Source organism: Varanus komodoensis, unplaced genomic scaffold, assembly GCF_004798865.1.
Source record: "Varanus komodoensis strain SLA01 unplaced genomic scaffold, ASM479886v1 scaffold55, whole genome shotgun sequence".
Lineage (NCBI taxonomy): Eukaryota > Metazoa > Chordata > Lepidosauria > Squamata > Varanidae > Varanus > Varanus komodoensis.
Genome location: NW_025336157.1, coordinates 2,117,637 through 2,141,704, shown reverse-complemented (window position 1 = coordinate 2,141,704; position 24,068 = coordinate 2,117,637). Strand labels below are relative to the sequence as shown.

At 51.5% G+C, this 24,068-nt stretch overlaps 1 protein-coding gene across 3 annotated transcripts in view; it reads right to left on the bottom strand.

Annotated features, from left to right (window-relative positions):
• The window catches only part of RTN3 (reticulon 3), a 35,927-nt gene extending 17,943 nt beyond the window's left edge, over positions 1-17,984 (bottom strand). For 2 of the 3 annotated variants that reach the window (XM_044448502.1, XM_044448503.1), the window contains exons 1-2: positions 17,777-17,984; positions 4,814-4,864 (exon numbers count right to left, since the gene is read on the bottom strand). In XM_044448502.1, coding sequence (XP_044304437.1) covers positions 4,814-4,864; positions 17,777-17,888 — 163 coding nt within the window. In that variant the 5' untranslated portion in view covers positions 17,889-17,984. The remainder of the gene's footprint in view (positions 1-4,813; positions 4,865-17,776) is intronic. The other variant, XM_044448504.1, reaches the window with a different exon arrangement.
• Positions 17,985-24,068: the final 6,084 nt, after the last annotated feature.

Sequence of the window (24,068 nt, the reverse complement as noted above, 5' to 3'; positions counted from 1 at the left end):
ACAGAAGAGTATGCCAATCTGCGAAAAAGGGAATGGCGCAGGAGCCAGCCAGCCAGCCAGCCAGCCAGCGAGCTGAGGGAAAGACGCCTGGGTTGGCAAGGGGCCCGAAGGCACCATGCGCCGGTGCCCGCGATTTCGTCATCGATGCGGCGGGCACCAAACAAGACAAAGCCACTCCAAGCCATTCTCTGCCCCAAGGAAGCCTCCCGGCATTCGGATGCTGCTGCCCTCACCCCAGACCAAGGCCACAGGGGTATCTTTCACCCTGAGCAAGGCCATGCCCCAAGTATTTAGCACCTAGCTAATACGCATGATTTACTCAGGACACTCCCAGCCACAAGCCGGTGGCTCAGCTCACTTTGACTCGCGGGGGCCAGTAGCCAAGACTGCTCTTTGGCACCCCGAAACAGAGCCAAAACGAAGGAATGGCACAGCTCTGGCTATGAAAAGGGATTGGACGTCTTTTGTGGCTGAGAAGACTGTCAACGGCTGCCGCTCATGTTGGCCGCGCTCATTTCAGACCAGGCTAATCCAAAATACTTTGCGGCACAACGGGGGTAAGCTTGCGAGTCCGTATTGCTGCCGGTAAAACTGTACCCAGCCCACCGCTCTCCTCAGCTGCAAGGAGGACGACTGAATCCTGTGGGGGAGGCATAAAACGATCGTGGCACGGAGTCCTTGTAAGCCCCGGCCCCACTAAACGGCTATGTCACCTCCAAATCCATCAAGACTCTGAGCTACCCTTTGCTGGGGAACATGGGTGGGAGGCTGCACTTATGTTGCGCCAGTGGGTTTTCAGTGAGCCGCTCGTTGGCCACAGTGGGATGCAAAATGCTGGACTCGCTGTGCCTTTAATGCAACCCAGCAAAGCTCCGACAGAAAGGTACACAACAGCCCCTCACTGCTTAATACAAAGAAGAAACTCTTTCAGTGTTTCCAAAGCACGTTTCTAGCTCTTACCTGCTTCAAGAAAAACAGGCCTAGCATGTGGGCAGTATCTGATGAAAGCCATGCCTTTCAAACAGTGTTCTGCAGAACTGCGGTTCCCCGGGATGCTCACATCAGGGGTTCCTAAATTAGAAACTCAGCAATGGGGAATGAATGAACCTGAAAGGAGGTCTGTTTGCCCGGCTTCCACAGCCATAGACAGCCTCAAAGGAGAGCTTGGAACAATCCAGGCCCAGTGGGTGCTGGAATCTGCTGGAACATGAGAGCAGTCCTCTGTTGAAAGACCAATGAGGGGAAGGAGCTCCCAGAAGGCAAGGGGCTTGAAAAGCCCTGAGTGTCAGAAAAGATCTGGAAGATGCCCCGAGCAGTCCTGCTTCAAAGCTCTCCTGCTCAGACTTGTGGCTCAACCAGGGCTCGGGTGCCAGAGCTGTGCCTTAGCCTCATGAGCTTCTCCTTGGGCTCACAATTCTGTTCCCTCCCTTTCTGGTTCATAATAACCATGGTTTGTGCTTGGGTCCCAACAGAGCCAGAAGCGCTTACCATAAACCTCATAGAAAAGCCAGTTCAAAGCCTTGGCTTCGAAATCCTGCTCTGGCGCGAATCACGGTTTGCGGTTGTCACCGTTTCTGTTACCTGGATGTCGTGGCAAACTACTTACTGGAAAGTAACAGAGGACAGGAAAGAGTGGAATGGGACAGAGCTCAAGGCATGGACCAAGGCATGGTGTGGCCAAAGCAGCTGGAGGAGGAGCTCCAGTGATGTCCCTGCAGCCCTGGCCCCCTAGTGCTCCTCTAGCACACTGGCCCTCGAGCAACGCAAGGCAGTCCTGACCCTACCAGGCTACAGTTTTGCTAAGCCTATCCCAAACTGCACACAGTTTCTTTCCGTGACATCATTGGGGACTCTGGGATCCATTTCCTTCCCAGCACAAGCCCTGGAACCATCTGCCACTCCTTGTCCAGTGACACTGGGAGCCTGCACGTTTGCCATTGCCACCACCAAAACCTCCAGCTGGAAGGTACCAGCTGGTCCTCCATTTAAAGGGAAATTAGACTCATGTGTGTGTGTCCCGTTACCTCAAAAAGCACGTTTAAAAAGACAACGGTGAAGCTACGAAGGGGGGGAAAGGGAGAAACACAGCGTGCAAAAGCAGGTCCTGGAGTCACAGCAAGGGACGGCCGCGGCACCGAGAGAGGAAGTTAGCCAGCGCTTTGAAGCCAAGCTCGGTCTCAAGGGGGCTTGAAGTCGAGGGGGAAAGTGAGAAGAAAAATGTTTGCATTTCCAAAAAAGGCTGTAACTGGTTTCCCGTGGCTTGCCCCAAATGCCTTTTATTGTTGCAACTTCCTATTCCAGATGCCGAGAGGATTCAAAGGGCAAGGAGTGTGGCTATCGGCCATCATTGGCCAACGGAGCCTCCACTCCAGGGGCTTCTGTCCCAGGAAGAGAATGTGCTCGGGACACACCAGCGGGCCTTCATGCCCTGCTGGCCAGCTACCAGGGACAGCTGGTGGGCTTCCGGTGGAAGCAAGATGATACATTTGATAAATCTTTGCTCTGCTTCATCAGAGCGATCCTAGCAATTGGACGGTCTTAATAAGGTGGCCAGGGGCAAGCCGTTGCCCTTGGCTTCATTTTGCTGCAACAGGTACGTGGCAGCACCAGGTGAAATGCTTTCCAGGGCAGTTCTGGCCAGTTGCCAATTGAGGAACCCCATCCTGGCACACTGTCCGACCATCCCTGCACTACACCAGTATGTGTCTTTTCAGAGACCTGATCATGAGGGCAAAATGCAATCAGGCAGGAGGAATGAACCACGTTTGACTCTTAGGTGTGAGTGAATGCACTGTTTGATCCTTGGAAGGATGTGCTCCAAGAGGCTTCCAGAAGCCTCAGCTACGGGCACTACCACCAGATCAAGAACAGCCGGCACCTCGAACCTTCTGCAAGTAGTTAGGAGAAAGACACCCAGATGGACGTTATTTTTCAGTAGGCTGACCACTGCACTGGATGTATTTTGCTTTGTGTCCAAATGGTCTCCTAAGCTTCTGAACCTATGTAGACTCTTAAAGGAGTAGCTTTCTTCAAGCCATGTGCTGAGAAACTTGAGACTCCTTCAAGCTCCTCACTGAGAAGAACGGGCTTGGCAGAGGAGCTTTCGTGGAATCGCTCGCCTGCTTCTGTCCATCTTCCCCTGCCATGCGCAGCCAGAGGAGAGTGGTGGGCCAAGACATGTGCTCACTGTTTCGTGGGCTGTCAGTGAGGCGCGAGAGGCCTGCTTCAGCACGTGCCACGGACTCCTCCCCAGTGGGCAAGGGGTCCCTCACAGGGTTCCCTGAAGGTGGAAAGTCACCCCATGGAAGGTGGCAAGCGAGTTTCCAGAGCCTCTCCAGAGCAGGGCATTCCTGAGACTCCTGTGAAAAACATGAAGGGCAGGGACACATTCGCTTCACTGCACTCCCTACCTCTATCTAGTTTCTCCATCTGATGTGTCTTCCCTCATCCGATTCCTCTGTGGACTCCATTTCTACCTTGTCTCGGGCATATAAATCAAGCTGCGGGACCATCCAGCTGCCACGGACCCAGACACATCCAAGCCATGCGCTCTGCCACTGAGCTCTGGGCCCTCCCCTCCCCGGTGATGCAATGGAAGCCTATGTCTCTCACCCACATGCGCACCCCGTGAGAGCCGGCAGGCTGAGGCTCTTCGGCATCTTCTTTCACAGGTCAGCCTCACTCCTCCTTCCGAGGAATGGCACAAAACAGCATTCCTTCCAACTCCCTTTGTGTCACGTGGCAAGAAAGCCACAACAACCTACCACAAACTATCTGCATGGATACAACAGCCAGAAGGCATGCAGGCTAGGAAGAGCCTCGTCTCATTTGCTGTAGGAAATGCTTCTCCCGGAGTTCAGGACAGCGGGCTTCAAACTCGGTCCTGCTGCAAAATGCTTTGCCGGTTCATGAGGATTCCTTGTGCACTGCACAGGGTCTGAAGCGTGTTCTATCGAGGGTGAACGCTCAGTATACAGGACCCTCCCCAGCTCCTCTGGATCTCTGTTTGAACTGGATGCCCTAAAAGTACCCAACACTCCCCTGCAGGAGGTTGTGGCAGAGAGGCTCACGCAGGGCAGCCCAGCTGGCTTTCAGACAAGGTGTTTATCGGCTGCCGACACGCTTCTCACCAATAAATCACCAGCATCCCAGAGTTTGAAGAGCACTGGCCTAAGACAAATTTCTAGCTAAGAGACAACTAGAGGAAGGCTACAACTATACTAAGGGCTACTGCTAACTTCAGCGAGGGAGACGTGCCCAGGGAGACGAGCTGCACTGGATTCCGGTTCACCTTGGTAGGCCAGCTGGAGCTAAATCGATATTGTCCTTTCTGAACCTGGCCAGGCTGAGGCCAGTTCCGTCTTACATTTTGTTCTTCTCACATGTACCACCAAACCCTTGCCCTTCCTCTCGCTTTCCTGGGAATATTTACTGTCTTGATGGGGAACAATCCATCTTTGAATTTGTGGGCAGGATCGCCATTGTTGTTTTGCTGCAGCTGTGGCTTTGTTTTTCCAAAATGCGACTGCCAAATCGGGCTCATCAGAGTCGACTGGGAGTGCAAGTGGCAGGTTTCAAGGTTGTACACCTTTCATACAGCAGTAGTTGGAAATGAAAGTTCGCTCATGAAGGTGGAAACCAGCTTCACCAGGGAATGGATGGATAACTGTTAGTGTAACCCAGTGACTTGCTCTGGAGGGAATGAAACGTTTTGCAGGTTAAGTGGAAGGACTGCCTCCATCCTGTCCCCAGTTACAGCCTCTTTCTCAACATTTTTCTTTTATTAGGGGTACAAGAAAAATGACAAACTTGCCTTGTGAGGTCGAAAAGAGAGAGACAGGCTGAGAGGAAGAAACAAAGGAATCTGAAAGGAAAATACACAGGATGAGACTTGACAACCCTGGAGTGGAGGAAGACAAGCATTTCGTTAAGACTTTTTTTTTTTCCTTTGTAGCAAAATCCAATTTCCAAGCTGCGGCTGGGCCATAGGAAAGGGGCAGGGGAAGATCAGCAGCAGATACTCACTCACCTTGCCGAAAGATTTTATGAGGTGCCTATGAAAGCCACGCAAAATGAATCGTACCGATGGGCTTGGGTGGAACATGATATTCTCATCACATGAGAACAAATGATTTGAAGGGAATGCTAGGAGAAGAACAGGTCAACACACAGTAGTTGCGCTCCAAAGGTAATTGACAGACTTTTGGAATTGGCCGGGGCCGAAACGAGCCCTTGAAAGTGGCCCCCGCATTTTGGGAGGCTTTGCCTGGATATGCAACATCAAGGGTCGCCTATGTTAGCTTCTGCCAAATGCAGTTACTAGGGCTTTTCCTGAAGATCCAGAAGTAGGCTCCTTGGATGGTGGGAGGGACAGCACCAGAAGTGTGGCATCTACACAACAGGTACCTCCTTTTCGGCACCGAATTCCAGGGCAGATCTAGCAATAAACCAATTCAGCTACTCTAAATTACAAAAGGAAAGAGCAGAGCAGATGTTGCTATGTCACTGAAACCTGATTCAGCAGTGATCCGGAAACTTCGCACAACACAGGCTGAAGTTTTGACGAGCTGTATTACAGGACCGTTTTCCCAGAGACGCAAAATACAACCGTCCTTGTTGCCAAAGCGTCTCTCTTCAGCAGAGAAGCATACCGATTCCTTTGCTGTTCTGCTGCTTCCTTGTCTTTTCCTAGCAAGCATCTGACTAGAATGCTGCCCCTTGCCCAAGCTCAACATTGCCTCCTCATGGGGACGACTGCCATTTACCTGCACATAAATGCGTTACGTCAAGCTATGGCCTGGACTGCAAAACGTTCCAGGCATATCACGCTTTCGGGCTGCCAGTTTGCTCCCGTTCTCATCTCCACATGGAAGGGCCTGTGGGAGCGGCATGGTCTGACATTCCAGGTCGTGTGTCCGGCCTGGCGGAAGAGACCATGGTTTGCAACTCACCATTTGTGCTCGCTGAGTGACAAACCTAGAACTCCGCTCACTCCATGCCTTCTCATGTACCTTGTGACACCTAATACAGCAGGTGATAAGGCGAAGTCCCCTTCCTGCTTGCGCCGACACTGTGGCACTCCTACCACAGAGAAGCTTACTCGCTTCAGGTGAGCTCCAGGTGTGCGGACTGCAACTCCAATCATCCCCAATCAGTACAGCCAAGAGCAAATTTGACCCAGGCTGGGGGGGGGGGTTAACAGGAGTTGGAAGTCTAACCTAATGAAAGGGTACCAACTTAGGGAAGGCTGTCAACCAAGCCAAGCTAGTTCTTTTCCGGAAGGTGTCTGGGCGACCCTGATTTGTTTTGCTTTTTTTATCCTATAATATATTGTTTGAGGCACAAAGGTCATGCACCCCAGTGCTCTCTGAAATTTGTGTACTGAAAAGCATTTTGTAGAGCTATACAGTGCTAAAAGAGTTATTCAGCTTGTTTGCAAAGAAGCCAAATTCAATCTTTTAATTCTATGAAGCGGTTTGCCACTGAATTTTGGCAACTGAAAAAGGTTATGTGCCTCCCATGGGAAGGTGTTTTGTCCTTTCCCATTTGGAAATGATAATAATGGTCACTGGGTCTCCCACAGCTGCCCCATCCTGGCCTTACCCCCCAAAACTTTTTAAAACACATGTTTTATTCGTTCTGCGCCATCTTGGAGAAACTTTGTTAAAAGGGAGATCAAAACAGCTAATAAATACCAGCCGCTCACCGGGCTTGTCTGAGACTGCGGTTTCTGACGATACACACCTTTCATAGGTCAACACAGGGCGCACTGTCACTGCAAAGAGCCTGACCTATGGCTCAGCGTGCAAGTGTTGGAAAGGCCCCGCTTCCACTCATCACAAAGCGATCCTGCTGGTTTCACGCTGGAGATATCGCCCCGAAAGAATACGCGAAGAAACCGGTTCCTTCGACTCTCCGCAGACCTTGCCAGGTGACTCACGTTTTCCGATCCAGCCTCATCGAGGAGAGGTGGTGCGGTGAACTCCCGAGGCCCATGCACCCGGTTGGGAAATTATTGGCAAGAGCTCCGCTGGGACAACAGGCGAAGGGAGGAGACTCTCACCAGCCACTTCTCACGCCTTTCCGTGCTCCCCGGCCCCGCTGAGCATTTCGACATCAGGGCTGTTCACCAGAGCAGGCACCCAAGCCCCAGGTGGGCTGGGGGTCTCTTCTCCCTCCCCTTACAATAAGGCAGCTGTGGGGCTTTCACAAAGCTCACTCAGCACAATGTGTGGCTGGAGCATATGCATTTTCATATAGAAAAGGATGCATTAATGAAGTGAATGAATACCGAGGCATCTTTCCTCGCTTTGCCCGGGGACTTCGTCACCATTTCTCCAGTCCAGCTGTTCTGCCAATGGGACTATTCAGTATCGCTCGCTCGCGGGATTAGCAGTCAATGGCATCTCTATTTTGATCGATCAGGCCCTGAAAGAGGCCTGCACACGGCTAGCGCTCTAGAGGGCTCTTTGTACGAGTTCTTTTCATGGCATCCTAAATGCATCCCAAGTGTGGATTTGTATTCAGCAAAAGGAGCTGTGCCAATGCTCTAAAAAGTATGGAAACCATGCTAGGAAATGATGATGATGATAATTAATACCAACAGCAGCAACAACCGCAACCACAAGGCCTTTCTAGGCAGAGGGCAGCACAAAGCAAAATGGTTCTAGGCACATGCTCGTTACGACTGTCTCGTTATTGGATGGGGTCTAGCCAAGGGGTCCAGCGAGACAGATTACAAGCAAGAGTCGCGAACATCGAAAGTGCTCACTGCAAAACACGAAGCCAAGCTACTAGAATGTTTAGCAGCACTGCCCTAAAGGAGGGATGACTGGTGGCTTGGAATACCTCGTGCTGTGCGGAAACCTTAAAACGGCCTGATAAGCATCTACCATTTTCTTGACTCATCACGGACTTGCTTTAAAATGCGACAGCCATTCTTAGCCTTCTGCATAGCTCTCAAGAAGGGCGTTTCTCATGTGTGCACCAATATTTTTAAGCACCATTGTATAACATGGGGCTGGCTTGCAAAGCCTATGGATCAACGGCAGCAACGAGATCGCATCCCCATTCCCACCGTACTACTGAAATGACGAAAGCAGGGGTGAAGCAACCGGAATGTTTGGGGATTCTTACGCAGAAAGGCTGTGAACTCACACAAGTTCTGATGCCCAGAATTAATTCCCAAGGTCAGAATTCTTCCACTCTGCATGTGCCCCTTTTGTGCCTGGTTCCGCTGGGCGGATCCAGGGGTTCTAGGAAAAACAACCAAGCGGGCCAAAAGTGAAGCCTGCCCACCTCAATGAGTCATTCTCCCAATTTGGTAGGGATGAGAGAGAAAAAGCTTGCCAAATGCGATCTAATACATTTATGACCCGGGGCTTCCCGGAGCACACTCCTCAACGAGCGGGGTGTTTCATTTAGAGTCCCAGTTTGCATTTGCTTCAGGCTAGGGTTATGGATGTTTATTCCTCTAGAATCCCAGGACTGTAGTGCCTCTGGAAAAACGACAGGACAACAAACACTAGCACCCACAGCTTCATGTGGATGACAGATATGGCGTTTTATGAGACACCGCTTTGAACAGCGATTCCTCGGTGGGAGAGACGGGGAAGGTTTGCATGGGAGAATGCTAGATGGGATCCAGGCTGGGTCTAGTTGTGTTTGTAAACTTGACATTAATCTGGCCCATGAATGGATGGCAGGACCAACCTCTCCCCATAACTGGCTGCCCAGTGACTGGCATCCGATGCTCATCCCTGAATGCCTGGCATTTTTGATGCAATCGGGAGACAGGGCCTTCCCGGGCCTCCTTGTTTCCAGAATGTACCACTCTCCAGACAAGTGATGCAACTCATCTGCTCACCAGAGATTTATGGTGAATGGCAAAGCAGCCTACAAACCACGTGACGAAAACTCTCCCTCGGGGTAAGCAAGCAGCACGTCTGGCGGGGGTGTGATTCTTTTCCCACCCGCAGTCCTATGGCCACCTGACATCGTCTGGGGGATGCCCAGGGTTTCTCCGCTCCCCCCCACAGCTGCGATAGGCAGAACCATGCCGGCTCCCCTCCCAAGGTCAAAAACTGCCTAGGAGGAAACTGGGTATGTTGGGTGGGCAGGGAGGGGAGGAGGCTGGCTCCAAGCGTGCAGCACCTCAACCCCCTTCCTTCCCCCCCCCCCAAGCCCGCTTCTGCTAGTCCGGAGGAAACAAGACACCAGGGAAACGCAGGGCGGGCAGGCTGCGACACCACCCCTCACTCCAAGCCGCAGGTGCAGCAGGTCTCCAGATGGAGAGCCTCGCACGCAGGGGCAGGGGGGCACCGTGTCTTGTGCCCGCCGTGGTTTGTGGCCAGAGAGTACGTGTGAGAAAGTGCACCAGTAAAACCTCTTGCGATCGTTGTGGGCGTACGTGCAGGGCCGTGAGATAAAGGGCGGATTGTATTGCCACTGAAGCAGCAAACAGGGCTTTGCAAGATGCATGGCTGACTTCCCAACCGAGCCACTGCCAAGCTCTGTTGAGCAAGAACGATAATGGCGCATGGAAAGCGCGCTGCTATGCAAGCAGGTTACCAGAATCTTGCAGCACAAATGCTTCTGGGACGAGAACTCTGGGGCGTGAAAACAAATACGGACGGAGCAGAACAGCTGCCTCTGGTGCTTAGCTACCCTGGGCTGAGAAACGTTTCGCTGCAGTTGCGACTCGGTAACATCCTTCTGGGCCATGCACGGTTTCTCTCATAGTCACAGCCCACCTCAGCCCAAGCCAACCTGCTTCCACCTACCAGGAGCCAAGCCAATGGCCACCAAATTACTGGAATAAATGGCAAGTCCCCAGCACCCACCCTCCAGTCCAAATACGCTGCTTTAAGCCTATTAGGTCGCCCGCATCCTGTTTCTGGCTGGTCCGCACTGATCTGCTGCCCCGCTCCTCATACCTGTCCATTGCCTGGTTGCAACGTTCCAAGCTTGGAATGCAGGAAGGCTGTGCTGGATGCAGACACAAGTGGGAGGAACCCCAGTGGTGTGAAGCGCATCAGATCAGCTCTCTTCACGAAAGGAAGGATAATTAACTGAACACTCCTGCCGAGGAATGTAATGGGGTGGCGATGAGGTCTGCAGTTCAGGACCACCGGACAACAAACACAAACCATGCAGCGCTATTTGGAACATGTTCTAAAGTCTCCCATCTTGCAGGGACCCTGATGCCTAAGGACAGCCTTACTTTGTACATGCTAATTTGCACACAGTGATATGCAAATTGCAAATGGGAGATCTGCTTCTGCAGCCGTACACACAACCTTAGCGTACACACAACCTTAGCGTGTGTGTCTCTTAAGGACATCCTTATTTGTAAACAAGAATGCAAGGACAGGGAGGGGAGGGCATTTAGTTTCAGAAAGAAACAAACACAGGCGGAAAGTTTTTGGGGAGTGGCAGGAAGTGAAACATGTGTGAGCGAAAGCCAGCTCGTCCCAGAGGATCAGATGCAGTGGTGATCACTGGACTGGCTCTAAGTTTTATTTCAACAAGTGGCGGGGCAGATGGCCTCCCAGGGATACAGGGCTCTGGTCCTAATGAGCAGCCCCCTAACCCTGTGCCTGAATAATTTCCAGGTTGCACACCCTCTCTCCAACTCTTCGGATTTTCCTTCCCAAAGCTGCTTTCAGGAGAGGCAGACACGGCAAGAAAGAGCTGCAGACAAGCCATGCCTTCTCTGGCCCTTGGAGGGCCAAGGAGATCAAGGCTTTCAAGAAGGCGAGAGTTGCTGAGATAAAGCTGGCCGTCTGCCTAGAGTCACTTTGTGCAAATAGAGAGTGTACTGCAAACTGGGGGGGGGGGGGAGCGGGTTGTCAACTCTTGCAGAAGACAACACACACCCACACTTCCCAATGACTTGAGAGGCAATAACCCAGCTCGTGGAAGGCATGCCAGGCGTTAATGGCGCTGGTCAGGGTTCAGGGAGCCTCACAAGCCTGGGACTGGCACGAGTCCACCACTGAGGGCCTCGCCCCGTTGCACATTGGACCAAGGACACAGGAGCGAGCTTCGCTGCACATGACGGGGGGCATCTGCAGGCGCTCCAAGGACGCTCGGCCTCAGCCAGGGTGCTCCGTGGTAACAGGCCTCTCCGAAGCGGCTGCTGGTGCCGGCAAGCCTCGGCGTCCTTGGCGCAGCCTCAACTTTTAAGAGCCCCGTGACACATTTATGGCATGGGGCATCACCCTCAAGTCAAAGTCACCCCCCAATTAACGTATGACTTGCACAAGCCTCTGCAGTGTCACGGGCCTTTATCCACCCTGAGAAGCGATGGACGGAATCGCGGTATGAGTGATGCTGCCGAGTCACCACTTTGTCATAAAGCATTGCAAAGGGATCTGGGGGAAAAGTCGTTCGGGGGAACGATGACAGAATGGCGCAGATCTCAGCAGGACGAGAGTGGTGATTTTAAAGCACTTCACCAAATATTCAGGCCCAGACATGCAGCAGAATTAGGCGACAGGACGGATTAAAACGCTCCTAGTGCAGGTGGGAACCATACGCTTCCCTCCAGTTCCCCATTCTGCAACGGGAGTATCAGTGGAGCAAGAATGTGACAAGCCTGGGGCATCTCTCCCACCCCTCTGTGTGTTTAGTTTCTCATTTCAGGCAGCATATGGCAAGTGCATGTAAAAGCATGCCCCAGCTAAGGTCTTCAAAGAGTTATTTAAGCTGCTTTTCTCCACAAGGCCCTCCCAAAGCCACTTATAAACAGTTAAAGCAGGAAATTCGATAAAATACCAACATCTGGCTACTAACCATCATCCGACCACCATGTGTAGGCCACGTGGCCACCCAAAATTCTGCCATCATTCCCAGGAAGTAGCCACTGCGGGCAAGGCAGCTCAGACTTCGTGGCCACACCAAGGTCCGGCTGTCACTGCATCCTCACTCCCTCCCTTCCCGGTTTGAGTAAGGCATGGTTTGTTGTGATATCTGATCAGGCAAACTATAATTTCTGCCAGCCGGAGACGGGTGATGCAACAGGGAAGGAATGGCATGAGCTGCACGAGGGTTTAAACTCAACAACCCACGTTCAGAGTGATCCTGCATGGTGGAGCAATTCACCTGCTACGGACTGGAGCGAGCAGGAGACAGGCAATTTTAGGACCCCAAGGGGTGGTGTTGGCCAGGAGCTGCCTGCACCACAGACACTCTCATGCCCTGCACCCTGATCCAAAACACTGGGGCGAGATCCCAAAAGCTGCATGGGGAAAGAGGTGCACCAAGATGGCACTCCCGGTGTGCCCACATTCCCAGCAGAACCAAGAGTGCTGCGAAACAAGGTGTGCATGAGGAGGCCAGGCGTGAAGAGCACTTCCCCATGGAAGTGGGCTCGCAAGAGCTGTTTGGCTGGCGTTCAGGAAGTTGTGCTTGCTTCAGCCAGGGCCTGCGGGGATGCCTCTCCTTGAAGGCTTCCTGTGGTGGCGGCAAACCGGGAGCTGAGGGCACCGGCAGTGGGCCACACAGCCACCCCCTGGCCCTTGCAAGCTGCTTCCCCGGTGCATGGCGAGAGCCCTCTGGTTCACAGTCCAGAGCACAAGCCCCACAAGTAGAAGGCAAAGAGGGAACCACAGAGAGCGATGGAAGTGATGAACGATCTGCCACCTGAGCTTTTTGAGAAATTAATACAGGGCTTCCAGAACTGGTTCTGCAACTTAGTATGGCGCTCCCTAACAATTCCGAGGCAGAGGCTTACGATAATGACAACAATCCCATAATCTGGGCATTTCTTACCTTCTAGTCACAATTAATTACATTTGGGAAATGAGAGAGGCTCTCCTACCTGCTGCAAGGTAGGCCCCTGTTACCCTATTTTTAGGGAGAGGAGCTGAATCCCGACACTGAGTCAGCAGCCGCGCTTCTCAGCCGCTCAGTCCCAGACGCTTTTGGGCCACTTCCACGTCCAGAGGCAAAAGCATCGTTAAATAGCTAATGAGTTTCAGAGTAAGTACAGGAATAGCAGCACACACCTCCTTCTGTACAGCACATCAAGACCATTCTGTAATGTGAAGACGAACGGTTCTACCTGGCAGGATGGATAACAAATTTTAAAGATGCAAAGACTCTGATTAATATTCAATAGGCTGAACATAAGCATTGTCTAGCCCTGAGGCGGCCCTCTGAACAAAAGGTTTTCTACTCGACATCCTGGCCACGTCCAGGCACAATGGTAAGCCGGGGTTTGAGGAACATGCAGTGGAATCACAAGCCACAGGGCCTCTGCCCACATTTTGTGTATCATGATGTCAGAGCCAGGAATTATAGTTTGCCATTGCCAGACAGGATAGTCGGAAGCTCAGATTTACTGTTTATCCCATGATAAACCAAGCACAAACAAGGATCCTTGGCTCATTCAGCCATCCCCATCAGCAGAAGGAACGAGACCGGATGCAGCCAATCCCTATAAACCAGTCTCCCCAAAACAATGACTTGGGGTGACACAACCTGGGCCAACTGGTAGTTCTGTGTCTTCCATCACTTCTAGCCAGCAGAGACAAGGAGATGGCCAGAGCTTTGGTACAATGACACTCTGGAAAGCCACATGGTCTCCATTCCTGTTTCACACTTTCTCCAGCAAGTGCTTCATTTTCCTCTTTTGAAAATGTTCTGGTTTTGTCCAGGAACAATCTGACTCTACTTCTACTTTGGTTTTGCTAAGGCCAAGGCAAAAAGTTACCTGAAGCAGCTTTTATGACCCCCCCCCCCCGCGTTATCCTCACAACAAGCCTGAGGGGTAGGTTAGGATGAGAATTTGAGTGGCTGGAAGTTGCCTGGTGGGAACTGAAGGGATCAATGCTTCCCTCGTGGGGGCCAGGTGGGGGGAGGCTCTGCTGCTACACTTACCCATGAGGGGGACCAAAAGTGGAAATGCGCCCGTGGGGAGATCCTTCTTCACGGTTTTGAACTGGCCACTTGCAGAGCGGGCAGACAGTGCCACAAGGCGGCTGCTGTGTCTGAGCACACCCCCAGCCCCACGTTGAGTCAAGTGACCCTGAAAACCAAGGGTCCCCCCGCCTACTGCTACGTGGGGCCCTCCAGACGCACTGGCCGGCAACTCCCATCATCCTCTGGTTAGGGGTGGGCTGCCTGGGAGACGCTGGGAATTGCAGGCCGGTGCATCTGCAGCGCCCCAGTCCGGGAGGAGACTGGCTAGATCTGCACAGCTGGGAGTGAAGCCCGGGTGGGTCTGGAGGACTGGCGGGGAAGTGGTTCAATTCCTGAGGAGACTGGCTTGGCTTCACAGGAGAAGCAGCACATCCCTGACCTGACAGGGCAAGAGGACGGGGTTACAGACAAAGCAGGACGTAACCTGGCTGGCACAAGGCCACACCCCCTCCCTGGCTGGCATTTGGTCGTACATCCCGCATGGGAACACACTGGGCCAGCCAGAAGGCAAAGGGTTGCTCCTTCACTCCTGCTGGGTCTTGACTCTGGAAACCCAAGGCAGGTCTCCCGCAACGAGGCCCACTTATTTCACCCACATCCTGGAATATCCAGCGATGCAGGGCAGGTGGGAGATATAAAAATACACCAAAGGCCCCAGAGTTCCCGAAAGCGGTATCTTGCCTGAATCACTGGCGCAAGGAACTGCTGCATACCAGACGCTACCAATATGCCCAAGCAAGGGAAGGCGCGTGGTCAGGAATTCAGAAACAAAGGCCACGGCAGCTTCTGAAAAGTCAGTTTATCACTCAAGCTGCGGGGCAGGATAAAACAAGACTATTGTCAGGCCGTGAGGGTCGCTGGGCTTGGCCCCTTTAAGGCAGCACCCCTGGCCCATGTTCTTCACCCTTCCGGAGGCATCTGCAGTGCAGGTTTTTTGTGCATGGAAGGAGGTCTCTCTCCTGCCTCCAAGGGAGGCTGAAAAGACAAGGACCTGCCTGCTTCACAGCCAATTGGAAAGGGGGAGGGAGAGAAATGGATGGGGACGTATTTTAAATAGTCACTGCTTTGCCTGGTCCTCCCTGCCCCCGCTCCAGTTGCCAAAAGGCATCATGAAAAGCAAATATCTGGCACAGGTGCTGTCTTCTAGGACAACCTACTAGGCACCCCCCCCCCCACTTCTAAACTTCCCCCAAAAATGGGAGGTTACAAGGGACTTTTCCCTACGAAGGCTGAAAGAATGAGAGCAGACAACCATACATTGCGAGGCCACTGCGGGAGAGAATGGAGGCAGGGTCTCCGCTTGGAAAAAGCCAACGCCCTGCTTCGCCTGGATCGCTTGCTTGAGCAACGGAAGCCTCGTCCTATAGCGTGAAAATCGGAGCCCCAAGAACCCTCGGGAAACACCCCTCCGAAGGATGGGAAAAACGGATGCCCAGGCATGAGCCGAGGAGGCACCTTCTGGAGCCGCATCTCTCAGAGAGAGAGAAGGCAGAAGCCTTTCCGTCCCCACCTTCCAGCCGAGGCACCACTCCCTTCCCAACCTCCAGCCCATCTGCTGTTTTGCAAGCACTCAGCGAGCAGGCAAGCACGTTCGGAAGCACGGCTGACAAGGTACAAAAGCCACATTCAGAGAACTGCAGGCATCATGGGGTGGGGGGATTCCTTAGCACGAAGGCCTCTTCCTCCTGTATCTCATTAAGAATCCGCCCCCCCCCCCGCCACTTTCCAGTACTAGGGCATGGCAGTCCCCAAACACTTACATTCAACCCTCCCCACAGCTTGCAAGGCACCCGAAATGGTGGATTAGGACACGGCCAGCAGCCGGAGAAATCCCACCCGCGAGGACAAAAGACCATTTAATTCAGCTCTCCCTCTGCCATCCCTGGGAGCCACTGCAAATCTCAGAGGGCATGTAACGTATACAATGCGCAAGCCATCACCAGCAGCCCTGTCACCGCGGCCCCTCAAGATGGCTTCAGCTCCCTGATCTGGGAATTTATACTGCTAACAGTATCTATGGGGCTTTGGTCTCTCCCCCGTTTAACACTGGTTGCTGGGAGGATTGGGAAGAGAATACAGGTTTTTCCTGCAGCACAAGGTGCCCCTTATCTTGTTTGCCTTCCAGCCCCATCCCGCCACGGGTCCAAGCCATTCAGCCCTCATTTCGCCTTGGCCAGACGTGGCCCTGCTGGCACTGTAACCTTCATTTGCCCCACACACCGGCCCCTCTGCATCTCACATGTATCTGGGCTGCAGGTCTCCAGGCAACACATTATGAAGGCTCGCCACCCTGTCCTCATCCCTTGCCACCACACCCTTGCTCTCCTTGACCGTGGGCACCCTGCCCAAGCAGTCTGACTTGGCTCCCTTTCTCATGGATTCTTCCGCAGAGACAAAGCACCCATCACCGGATGCCCAGCTGTGCAAAGGTCAGCCTCAGAGTTGCACAGAATGTGCTCTTGCAACTGGATGCTCACTGTAAGTGTGCAAAGGTCTGTCCTGTGAGGTTATAAACACTGCCCACTCCTGAATTCCAGCAAGAAATAGCTATCCCCCCCATGTGAAATTGTGATTGCAACCTTCAGCCTTAAGGAAGAGGGGATCTGTGTAACTCTAAAGTGTGCACACCACATTAGCAGCTCTGGCCTTCTCAAACTGGGCGGTAATGGTAGACATTCTCTTAACTCAAGCCTGTTTTGCTGTAGGAAAGCGCTACCTCAATTTGAGCGATGCTTCCTCACACCCACCTCCCTGGATGGTTCTGCTCCCCTCACCAAACCCCACATCTCCCTGCCATTTCCCTTGTTCTGTACGCTCCTCTCTCGCTTTCTTATACTGGCCACCCTGAAGGACTGTAATTATGCATTTATAACCCTCTTTTCTACTAAGAACGGCACTCAGGAAACTCAAAAACTTCACATCACCAAGAACCCCGATTCACCTTAGCCTGACTTAGGGCATGATCCTATATGCACTTACCTGGGAGTAATCTTGTTAAACACCGCAGGACTTCCAAGCAGGTACGCGCAGGACTGCACTGTCACATCTCAACAAAAGCACTATCTGAACTGCCCCCACAATTGCTTCCCGGATTGCAGCACCCCCTTCTGCTCTGCGCAGCTCAAAAAGCTTGCACAGGTCACATATCCAATCCTTAAGACGACAGGTCCTCGGCCTTTAGAAAGGACTCCCTTAACCCTTCCTGCAAGCTGCCATACAATGGGGCCCGAGCGCTTCTCCTCACTTCGTATCCAGCCAGAGCAAGCTGACACACCCGTGGAGAGAAATCATTGATTCGGGGCTCCCTGGGCTTCGACTGGCATCCAGCGTTAAGGTCTGAAGCCCTGCACCTGCCCCACCACCCCGCGGTGCAAGGGCACTCGCTGACAGAAGCGTGCAAGGACCCAGCGGATCCGTGGCACCCGAGCCCCTGCGTTAGCTGGCCTTTTACCCACACGCGTTCTCCTTTCCGTTGCTCCCCCATGAATCCTCCTGCCCGAGGTTCTGTGCCGCAGCCCAATGCCCTGCCCTCCAGGGGCCCTGTATAAAGATACGGGTGTCGCTAGCAGACAGGGCCTTTGAAAGACACATGCACACAGCCTAGAAGTTGCGCATGCAAAGACACACGCAAATCCAGCCTATGCAATCTGCACTTTCGCCTATGCAAATGAGAGCATTGTGGCTCGTCCGGCGGGCCGGAGACCCAGAGCCCTTCGGGACCTTGCGCAGCCTCCACGGCTCCCCCCGCCCTCCGCCTCGTGCCCACCACCCTGCAGGCTCTTCCCTCCACCAAGCACCACCCCCTCCCCTCCCCCGGCTGTTCCTTCTCAAACCACCTCCCAACCCTTACCAGCGCAAGACTGAGGGGAACCTGCCACCTTGAGGTCTCGTCCTCCCGGCTCGGAAGAGCCGCCCCCGGCGGAGGAAGAAATGAACGGGGACTGGGTGGCGGGCTCAGCCATTTCGTCTACGGCGGCGACGGAGGCGGCGGGAGAGAGGCAAGATCGGCGGCGGGAAACCTCCTCCAAGCGACCGTCCCCGTCAACGGACAGGCGCTGACTGACAAAACGGAGGGCGGCGAGGGCGCACGCGCGGCACTAGGGGCGGGGGGGGACTAGCGTACTGCGCAGTCGCGCCGCGGGATGGGCGTGTCCGACTGCGTGCCAGCGCAGGCGCAATTAGAAGACTGTAACAAGCAAGAAGATGAAGTCGAATACGCCTAACGAGCACGCCCGCGGAGCATGTCGGGCGCTCCTTTCTCTGGCAAGGGAGTGTCGTGGGGGCGGGGCTTGGGGCGGGCTGTTTGTTGAAGCCGGGCTCTGAGCATGCGTATTAGCCGGCCTATTCTCGCGTGCTCTCCTCTTCGCTTGTTACGTTAATGAGCGCCCGCCCGTACCTGTTCAGTAACGGTAGTGTAGACAAAATAAACGTGAAACAGGAACGGGCGGGCGTTTTATAATTTTTTACAAGCGGCTTTGACTCACATTTCGAAGCCTTAACAGAGAACTCGGAAGGAAGCATTCCCCGCCCTTATATTTATCCTTACATTTCCCCCCCCAAATATATTCCCCTTATATTTCCCAAACATTTATTATTATTATAACATTTCTATGCCGCCCCTTGCCGAAACCTCGGGGCCGCTTACAACATAGAATACATTGAAATACAATAGTACATGATAAATTACCATTAAATACAAAAATACAAAAAATACATTGATTTACAAATATAAAATTAGAATTATCAGTATAAAATAAAAATATAGGAGGAGAAAGAGAAGGAAGAAGTTGCCCTGGCCAGATCATATGTTTTAACAATTGAAATGATGTTTAAATAAAAAGGTCTTTACCTGGCGCCAAAAAACCAGTAACGACAGAGCCAGGCGGACCTCTCTGGGGAGTGAATTCCATAGGTTTTCATTGAAGTGGCTGTTATTATTGCACGTTACCGATTTAATTTAAATAAATGTGTTCTGTCAAACCAGTGCAGGATATTTTTTTTAAATACTACATGAAAACTGCAAGTAGAATTATGGCGGGTTTACAAAGTTACTTAGTTGGGAGATACACAATCAGGAGGAAGTGATGACAGGCAATCCAAGCTCTGCTCCTTGCAGACTTTTGAAGGACTCCTACCCTGGACTGGACAAGGTATTTTGCTGTCCGAAATGATTGATGCCCCTTCTCCCTCCCGCAGAGATGAGTCAGGAGTGATTCAGTCTTCAACATGGTGCCCAAGAGTCCTGCAAGATCAAACCAACATCCAGGCAGTCCAGTATTTTGTTCATGTGCTAGAGGTCTCGACAGAAACAAACAGGACATGTGTACATACCACTCTTGCCACCGTTCCCTGGCAAGTGGAGCACCCAGGCACATGGTCTCTGCTGTCCAGAGATGCCTACCAGCCAACTCTTCTAGCAGCTTCTTCCTCTTGGAAAGTGCCAGCCCCCTTTTAAAGCTGTCCAAATGGATGGCCACTGCTACATCTGGTGGAAGCAAATGCCATAATTTGACAATGTATTACATGGATATTCCTCCTTTTCCTTACAAAGAACTTGAAGCAGCTTACACGATTCTCCTCCGGCCGCTCTCGGTCTCATCCCACAAGAACCACCCTGTGAGGGAGGCTGGGCCTGGCCCAAAGTCACCCCGTTGGCTCCATGGCTGAGCAGGGACTCAAACCTTGCCCTCCTGAGTCCCAGGCCCACGCTCTTAACCACCACACACCACACCAAGACATTCTTCCTTTTCCTCTTCCCAAGCCTCCCACTCATCAGCATCAGCCTCTTTCGCTTCCTGCACTGGGGATGCAGAGAAAAGTACTTCCCCATCTGGTGTAAGTATATATACCTCCCACCTCCTCTGACTCCGCCTGTTTCCAAGTTAAATCATCTCAGCTGGTGTAGCTATTCCTCATTGGGCATTAGGATCTGGGCAGCTGGGGCTCCATCTGGTGGCCAGAGCATTATGCTAATCAATAAGTGCATCTAATCAATCGAATAGAAACCAGGCCTGCCTACAGCAGTACTTGCAGGATGGGTCCCTGGGGAGCACTCAGCCTCCTGATGAGCACCAGCTGTGGGCCCTGCAAGCCACCCTATATTAGGGCAGGCTCTGCGGGGCAGTAGCTTTTCAGTAATGCAGCTCTTCCCTCCAGTGGTTCAGTTCCTGCCGCCGGCCTAAATGTCTCCTGATCCCATTCCTGCTCTGCTTGCTGCACCTTTGCTGCATCCAAATCCTGTCGTAAGTACCTACTCTCTGTTTTGTTGGGTTTGTTGTCCTTCCATTTCTTGATGGTTGTTAGTTGTGAAGGTGCATCCAACCCATTGTGACTGCATGGACAACACTCCTCCAGGCCTTCCTGTCCTCCACCATCCCCGGAGTCCACCCAAGCTCACGCTGACTGCTTCAGGGACCCCATCCAGCCCCCTCATCCTCTGCCGTCTCCTCCTTCTTTTGCCCTCAATCCTTCCCAGCATCAGGAGCTTTTCCAATGAGTCTTCCCCTGTCATTATATGGCCAAAATATTTGAGCGTCACATTCAGTATCTGGCCTTCTAAGGAGCAGTCAGGGTTGATCTCTAGGACTGACCAGTTGATCACCTGGTGGTGATCCAAGGGACTCGCAGGCGTCTCCTCCAGCACCGCAGTTCAAAGGCCTCAGTCCTTCGGTGCTCAGCCTTCCTTATAGGCCCGGCTCCGCCCTTTGGCCCATTTCTCTGCCGGGACTCTGCCTCCAACCCGGCTGAACCGTGTTTGCAGCTGCCTTGCCTTGACTTTCGTTGCCTGGGCCCCACTCTGCCTTCCTGTCTCCTTAGGCCCACACCCTGGACTCTGACCTATGCGAATTGCTCCAACACCTCAGTTGTTGTGTTTGCCCTTTTTCAGATGCGGTACCCAGAACGGAACACAATATTCTAGGTGCGGTCACACCAGAAGTGTGTGTAAGGGGTGCCTGATCTTGGTAGAGTTATATTCAGGACCTTTCCTAATTCCCAATTCCAAATTGGAGTTGTACACTGGGTTGGTGTTTCCATTGAGCTGTCCACCCCTCCCCCCAAAATCCCTTTGTAGCTGAGACCCTCTCAGCTTTTACTAAAAAAAGGACTTTTTGCCCCAATATGCTTTGCTTTATACTGTACGTACATATGGACTGCTGGCCTGATGTAGCTGAGTTTTTTCCCATTCTTAAGGCTGCCTTGAATTTCTGATTGCATGCAATCTGCTTTGGGAACTGTTACAGTTGAGAAGCAGGATAAACGTGCTTTATACCTTAAATAAGACCTTGCAAAGGGTCCCCGGCATCTCTTAGCTAAAGCAGGCTGTTTGTACCCTTCTCCCCACATCACGAACGGTCCTTGAAATTTCTCCTTTTGTGTCATTACCCTTGTGTGTAACTGCCCGTCTCTTCCGGGAAGTCTTTGGCTCCATCCTTGCAGCCTTAATCTGCTATTTGCAATGGAGCCAAAGTATGTGTAATCAAATTTCCCTGTTGAGCCCTTATCTTCATTTCCAGCACCATTTTTTCCACTTTGTACTTCTAAATGGATATAAAAGGCCTCCTTAACCCTCTCTTTGCATGCCTCTTTCGTTTGTTCTATTTAGATAGAAGGACCAATAATTTATTTCCATGCAAGTCAATTCCTGTGTTCAGCTCTTTTTTTTTTTATGGGAAGGGTCATGTTTGATTAGCCTAGTCCAGTGTCATTGTCTTTTAGAAGCCCACAAGATGCCTATTTATTAAATTTAGGCTTTGCTTTTCACTGCAGAAAACTGTCTCGAAGTGATGGACACAAGCAAGGCATCTGCAGTTCCAGTCACCACAAGAAAGACCCTGTTGATGGTGGGCGATATCAGAACTTTATATTGTGATTTATTTTATATTGTTAATTTTATATTTTTGTATTTTATTGTATTTTGTGTTGTGAGCCGCCCTGAGGCTTCGGCAAGGGGTGGCATAGAAATGTTTTAATAAATAAATACATACATAAACTTCCTTAAAGCTGCAATTCTAGGCACATGAGAATTTTAGTCCTCTGGAGCTTAGAGAGCTCTGAGTAAACATACCTAGGACAGATCTTTAAAGTAACTTGGGGCAGGACTTTCATGGTATGGTAAAGCCCCTCTGGAAATTGTATGACAAAGTTTTCCTAAAATCTGGAATAACAAGTCGAGAAAAGGAGATGGAATTGCACCTAGAAACAAACCAGTAATCGGTGAAAGAGTTCAGAACTGGGGTAGGTATAACAAATTTGCGTGGACTGGCAGATCACTGGAGGGCTTCCAGCTCCTAAATTTTGAGCTACAGTAGAAACAAAATGCCTTTCCCAGCCTAAATTATATTGCTGAAGTCAAGGTAGCTTAGGATAACCAGAGTGGATTGGTGTGTTGAAAAACTGAGCTTGGCTCAGTTTTGGTATCTAAAGCAAACTCCAGGACCAGATTTCTTTAATTCTGTGTGTACTTAGGATAACCAGAACTGTGAATCGGCCCTGGCTGGTCCTTCTTGGAGTTCCAGTAAATAATGAAGTCCCACCTCCAATCTGGTTTTGAATAAGTATTACCATAATTTTGCTCATCTGGATGTGGAAAGAGAACCAGCAGTGCCAATGGGGATTAACTGTGGCTTCTGCACAGTTTCCAAGGGCAGCCCCGCATGGGACAAATTACAGTAGTCTAATCCAAGAATGAGTGACAGTAGTCAGATCTGTACATTAGTGGGGGGACCCTTGAGGAAAGGGGAGGGACATGGCTGTCAACACTGGTTTATCGTTAAAGCCATCACTTTTAAAAAATGGCTTTTTATTTGGCCAATATTTTCACACACATTTTCATTTCACAATTAAAATTGCTATTTTATTTTAAATGATGCTTGGTGTGGAATAGTTCATTTATCTTATTTTATTGAAGTCTGAAATAACGTAAGCTGTCCAGAGATGACAGTAATGGAGGGCATACAAATTTTTAAGTAAATAATAAAAATCCACCGTGAATATATCATTTTCTTTACAAGTTACATAGAATTCACTCCCCAAAGAGGTCCGCCTGGCACCGTTGTTACTGGTTTTTCGGCGCCAGGTAAAGATCTTTTTATTTAAACATCATTTTAATTGTTAAAATATATGATCTGGCCAGGACAACTTCTTCTTCCTTCTCTTTTCTCCTCCTATATTCTTTATTCTTTCAATGTATTTTATGTTGTAAGCCGCCCTGAGGTTTTGGCAAGGGGCGGCATAGAAATGTTATAATAATAATATTTACTTATTTTATACTGTTAATTTTAACTTTATATTATTGTATCTCTGTATTTTTTGTATTTTTGTATTTAAGTGGTAATTTATTATGTTCTATTGTATCTGAATGTATCTTATTGTGTTGTAAGCTGCCCCGAGGCTTCCGCAAGGGGCGGCATAGAAATGTTATAATAATATGTCAGATAGTGGAATAGGAATAATGCATTGAAATAGTAGTAATCAGATAAAGCACTCAGAGTTAAATATACTTAACACCTGCAATACAAGCACTTTGTCATAATACCGCTAAGGCTGATAAGAAAGAACGGAAGTCACACGAATCGTTTTCTGAGCTCCGTGAATGTTTTCCTGCCATTATCGCAGATGGATTGCAAGCATTCCAGCTCAGTCTGCCAGCGGAGTCGCCGACTTCCCCGCGCACTCCCTGCTTCTGTGCTTTCAGCAGCCTGACAGGCAGAAATTAATTAGGGCGAGCTTTGCCTGTCTCGCCTTTGCTTAAGCTCTCTGCCCCAAAGAGCTGCTGGGTTGGGAATTCCCGGGTGCGCGTTTAAGAGCCGAAACGGACTACATCCCCCAGCATGCTCTCGGAGGCCCGCTCTCTTCCCCCCCCCCCAGTGACGGCCCAAGCATGGCGGCGGCCTTGCGGCAGGACTCGCCCATTCCGGGCGTTTGAACTACATCTCCCGAAATGCAACTGCCACCCACCGAGGAACGCCCGCCGCCATTTTCGCGTGGCGACTTGGGCGTGGTAGTTCGCTCTGCCTCCCTTTGGCAGGCTCTTGCACGGAGACGGACTCCCACCCCCAGCATGCGCCGCGAACCGCCCGGCTTCCCGGCCTCTGGCCCGCGCTTCATTCCGGCGGCGGCGGCGGCGGCTCCTCCTCGAACGG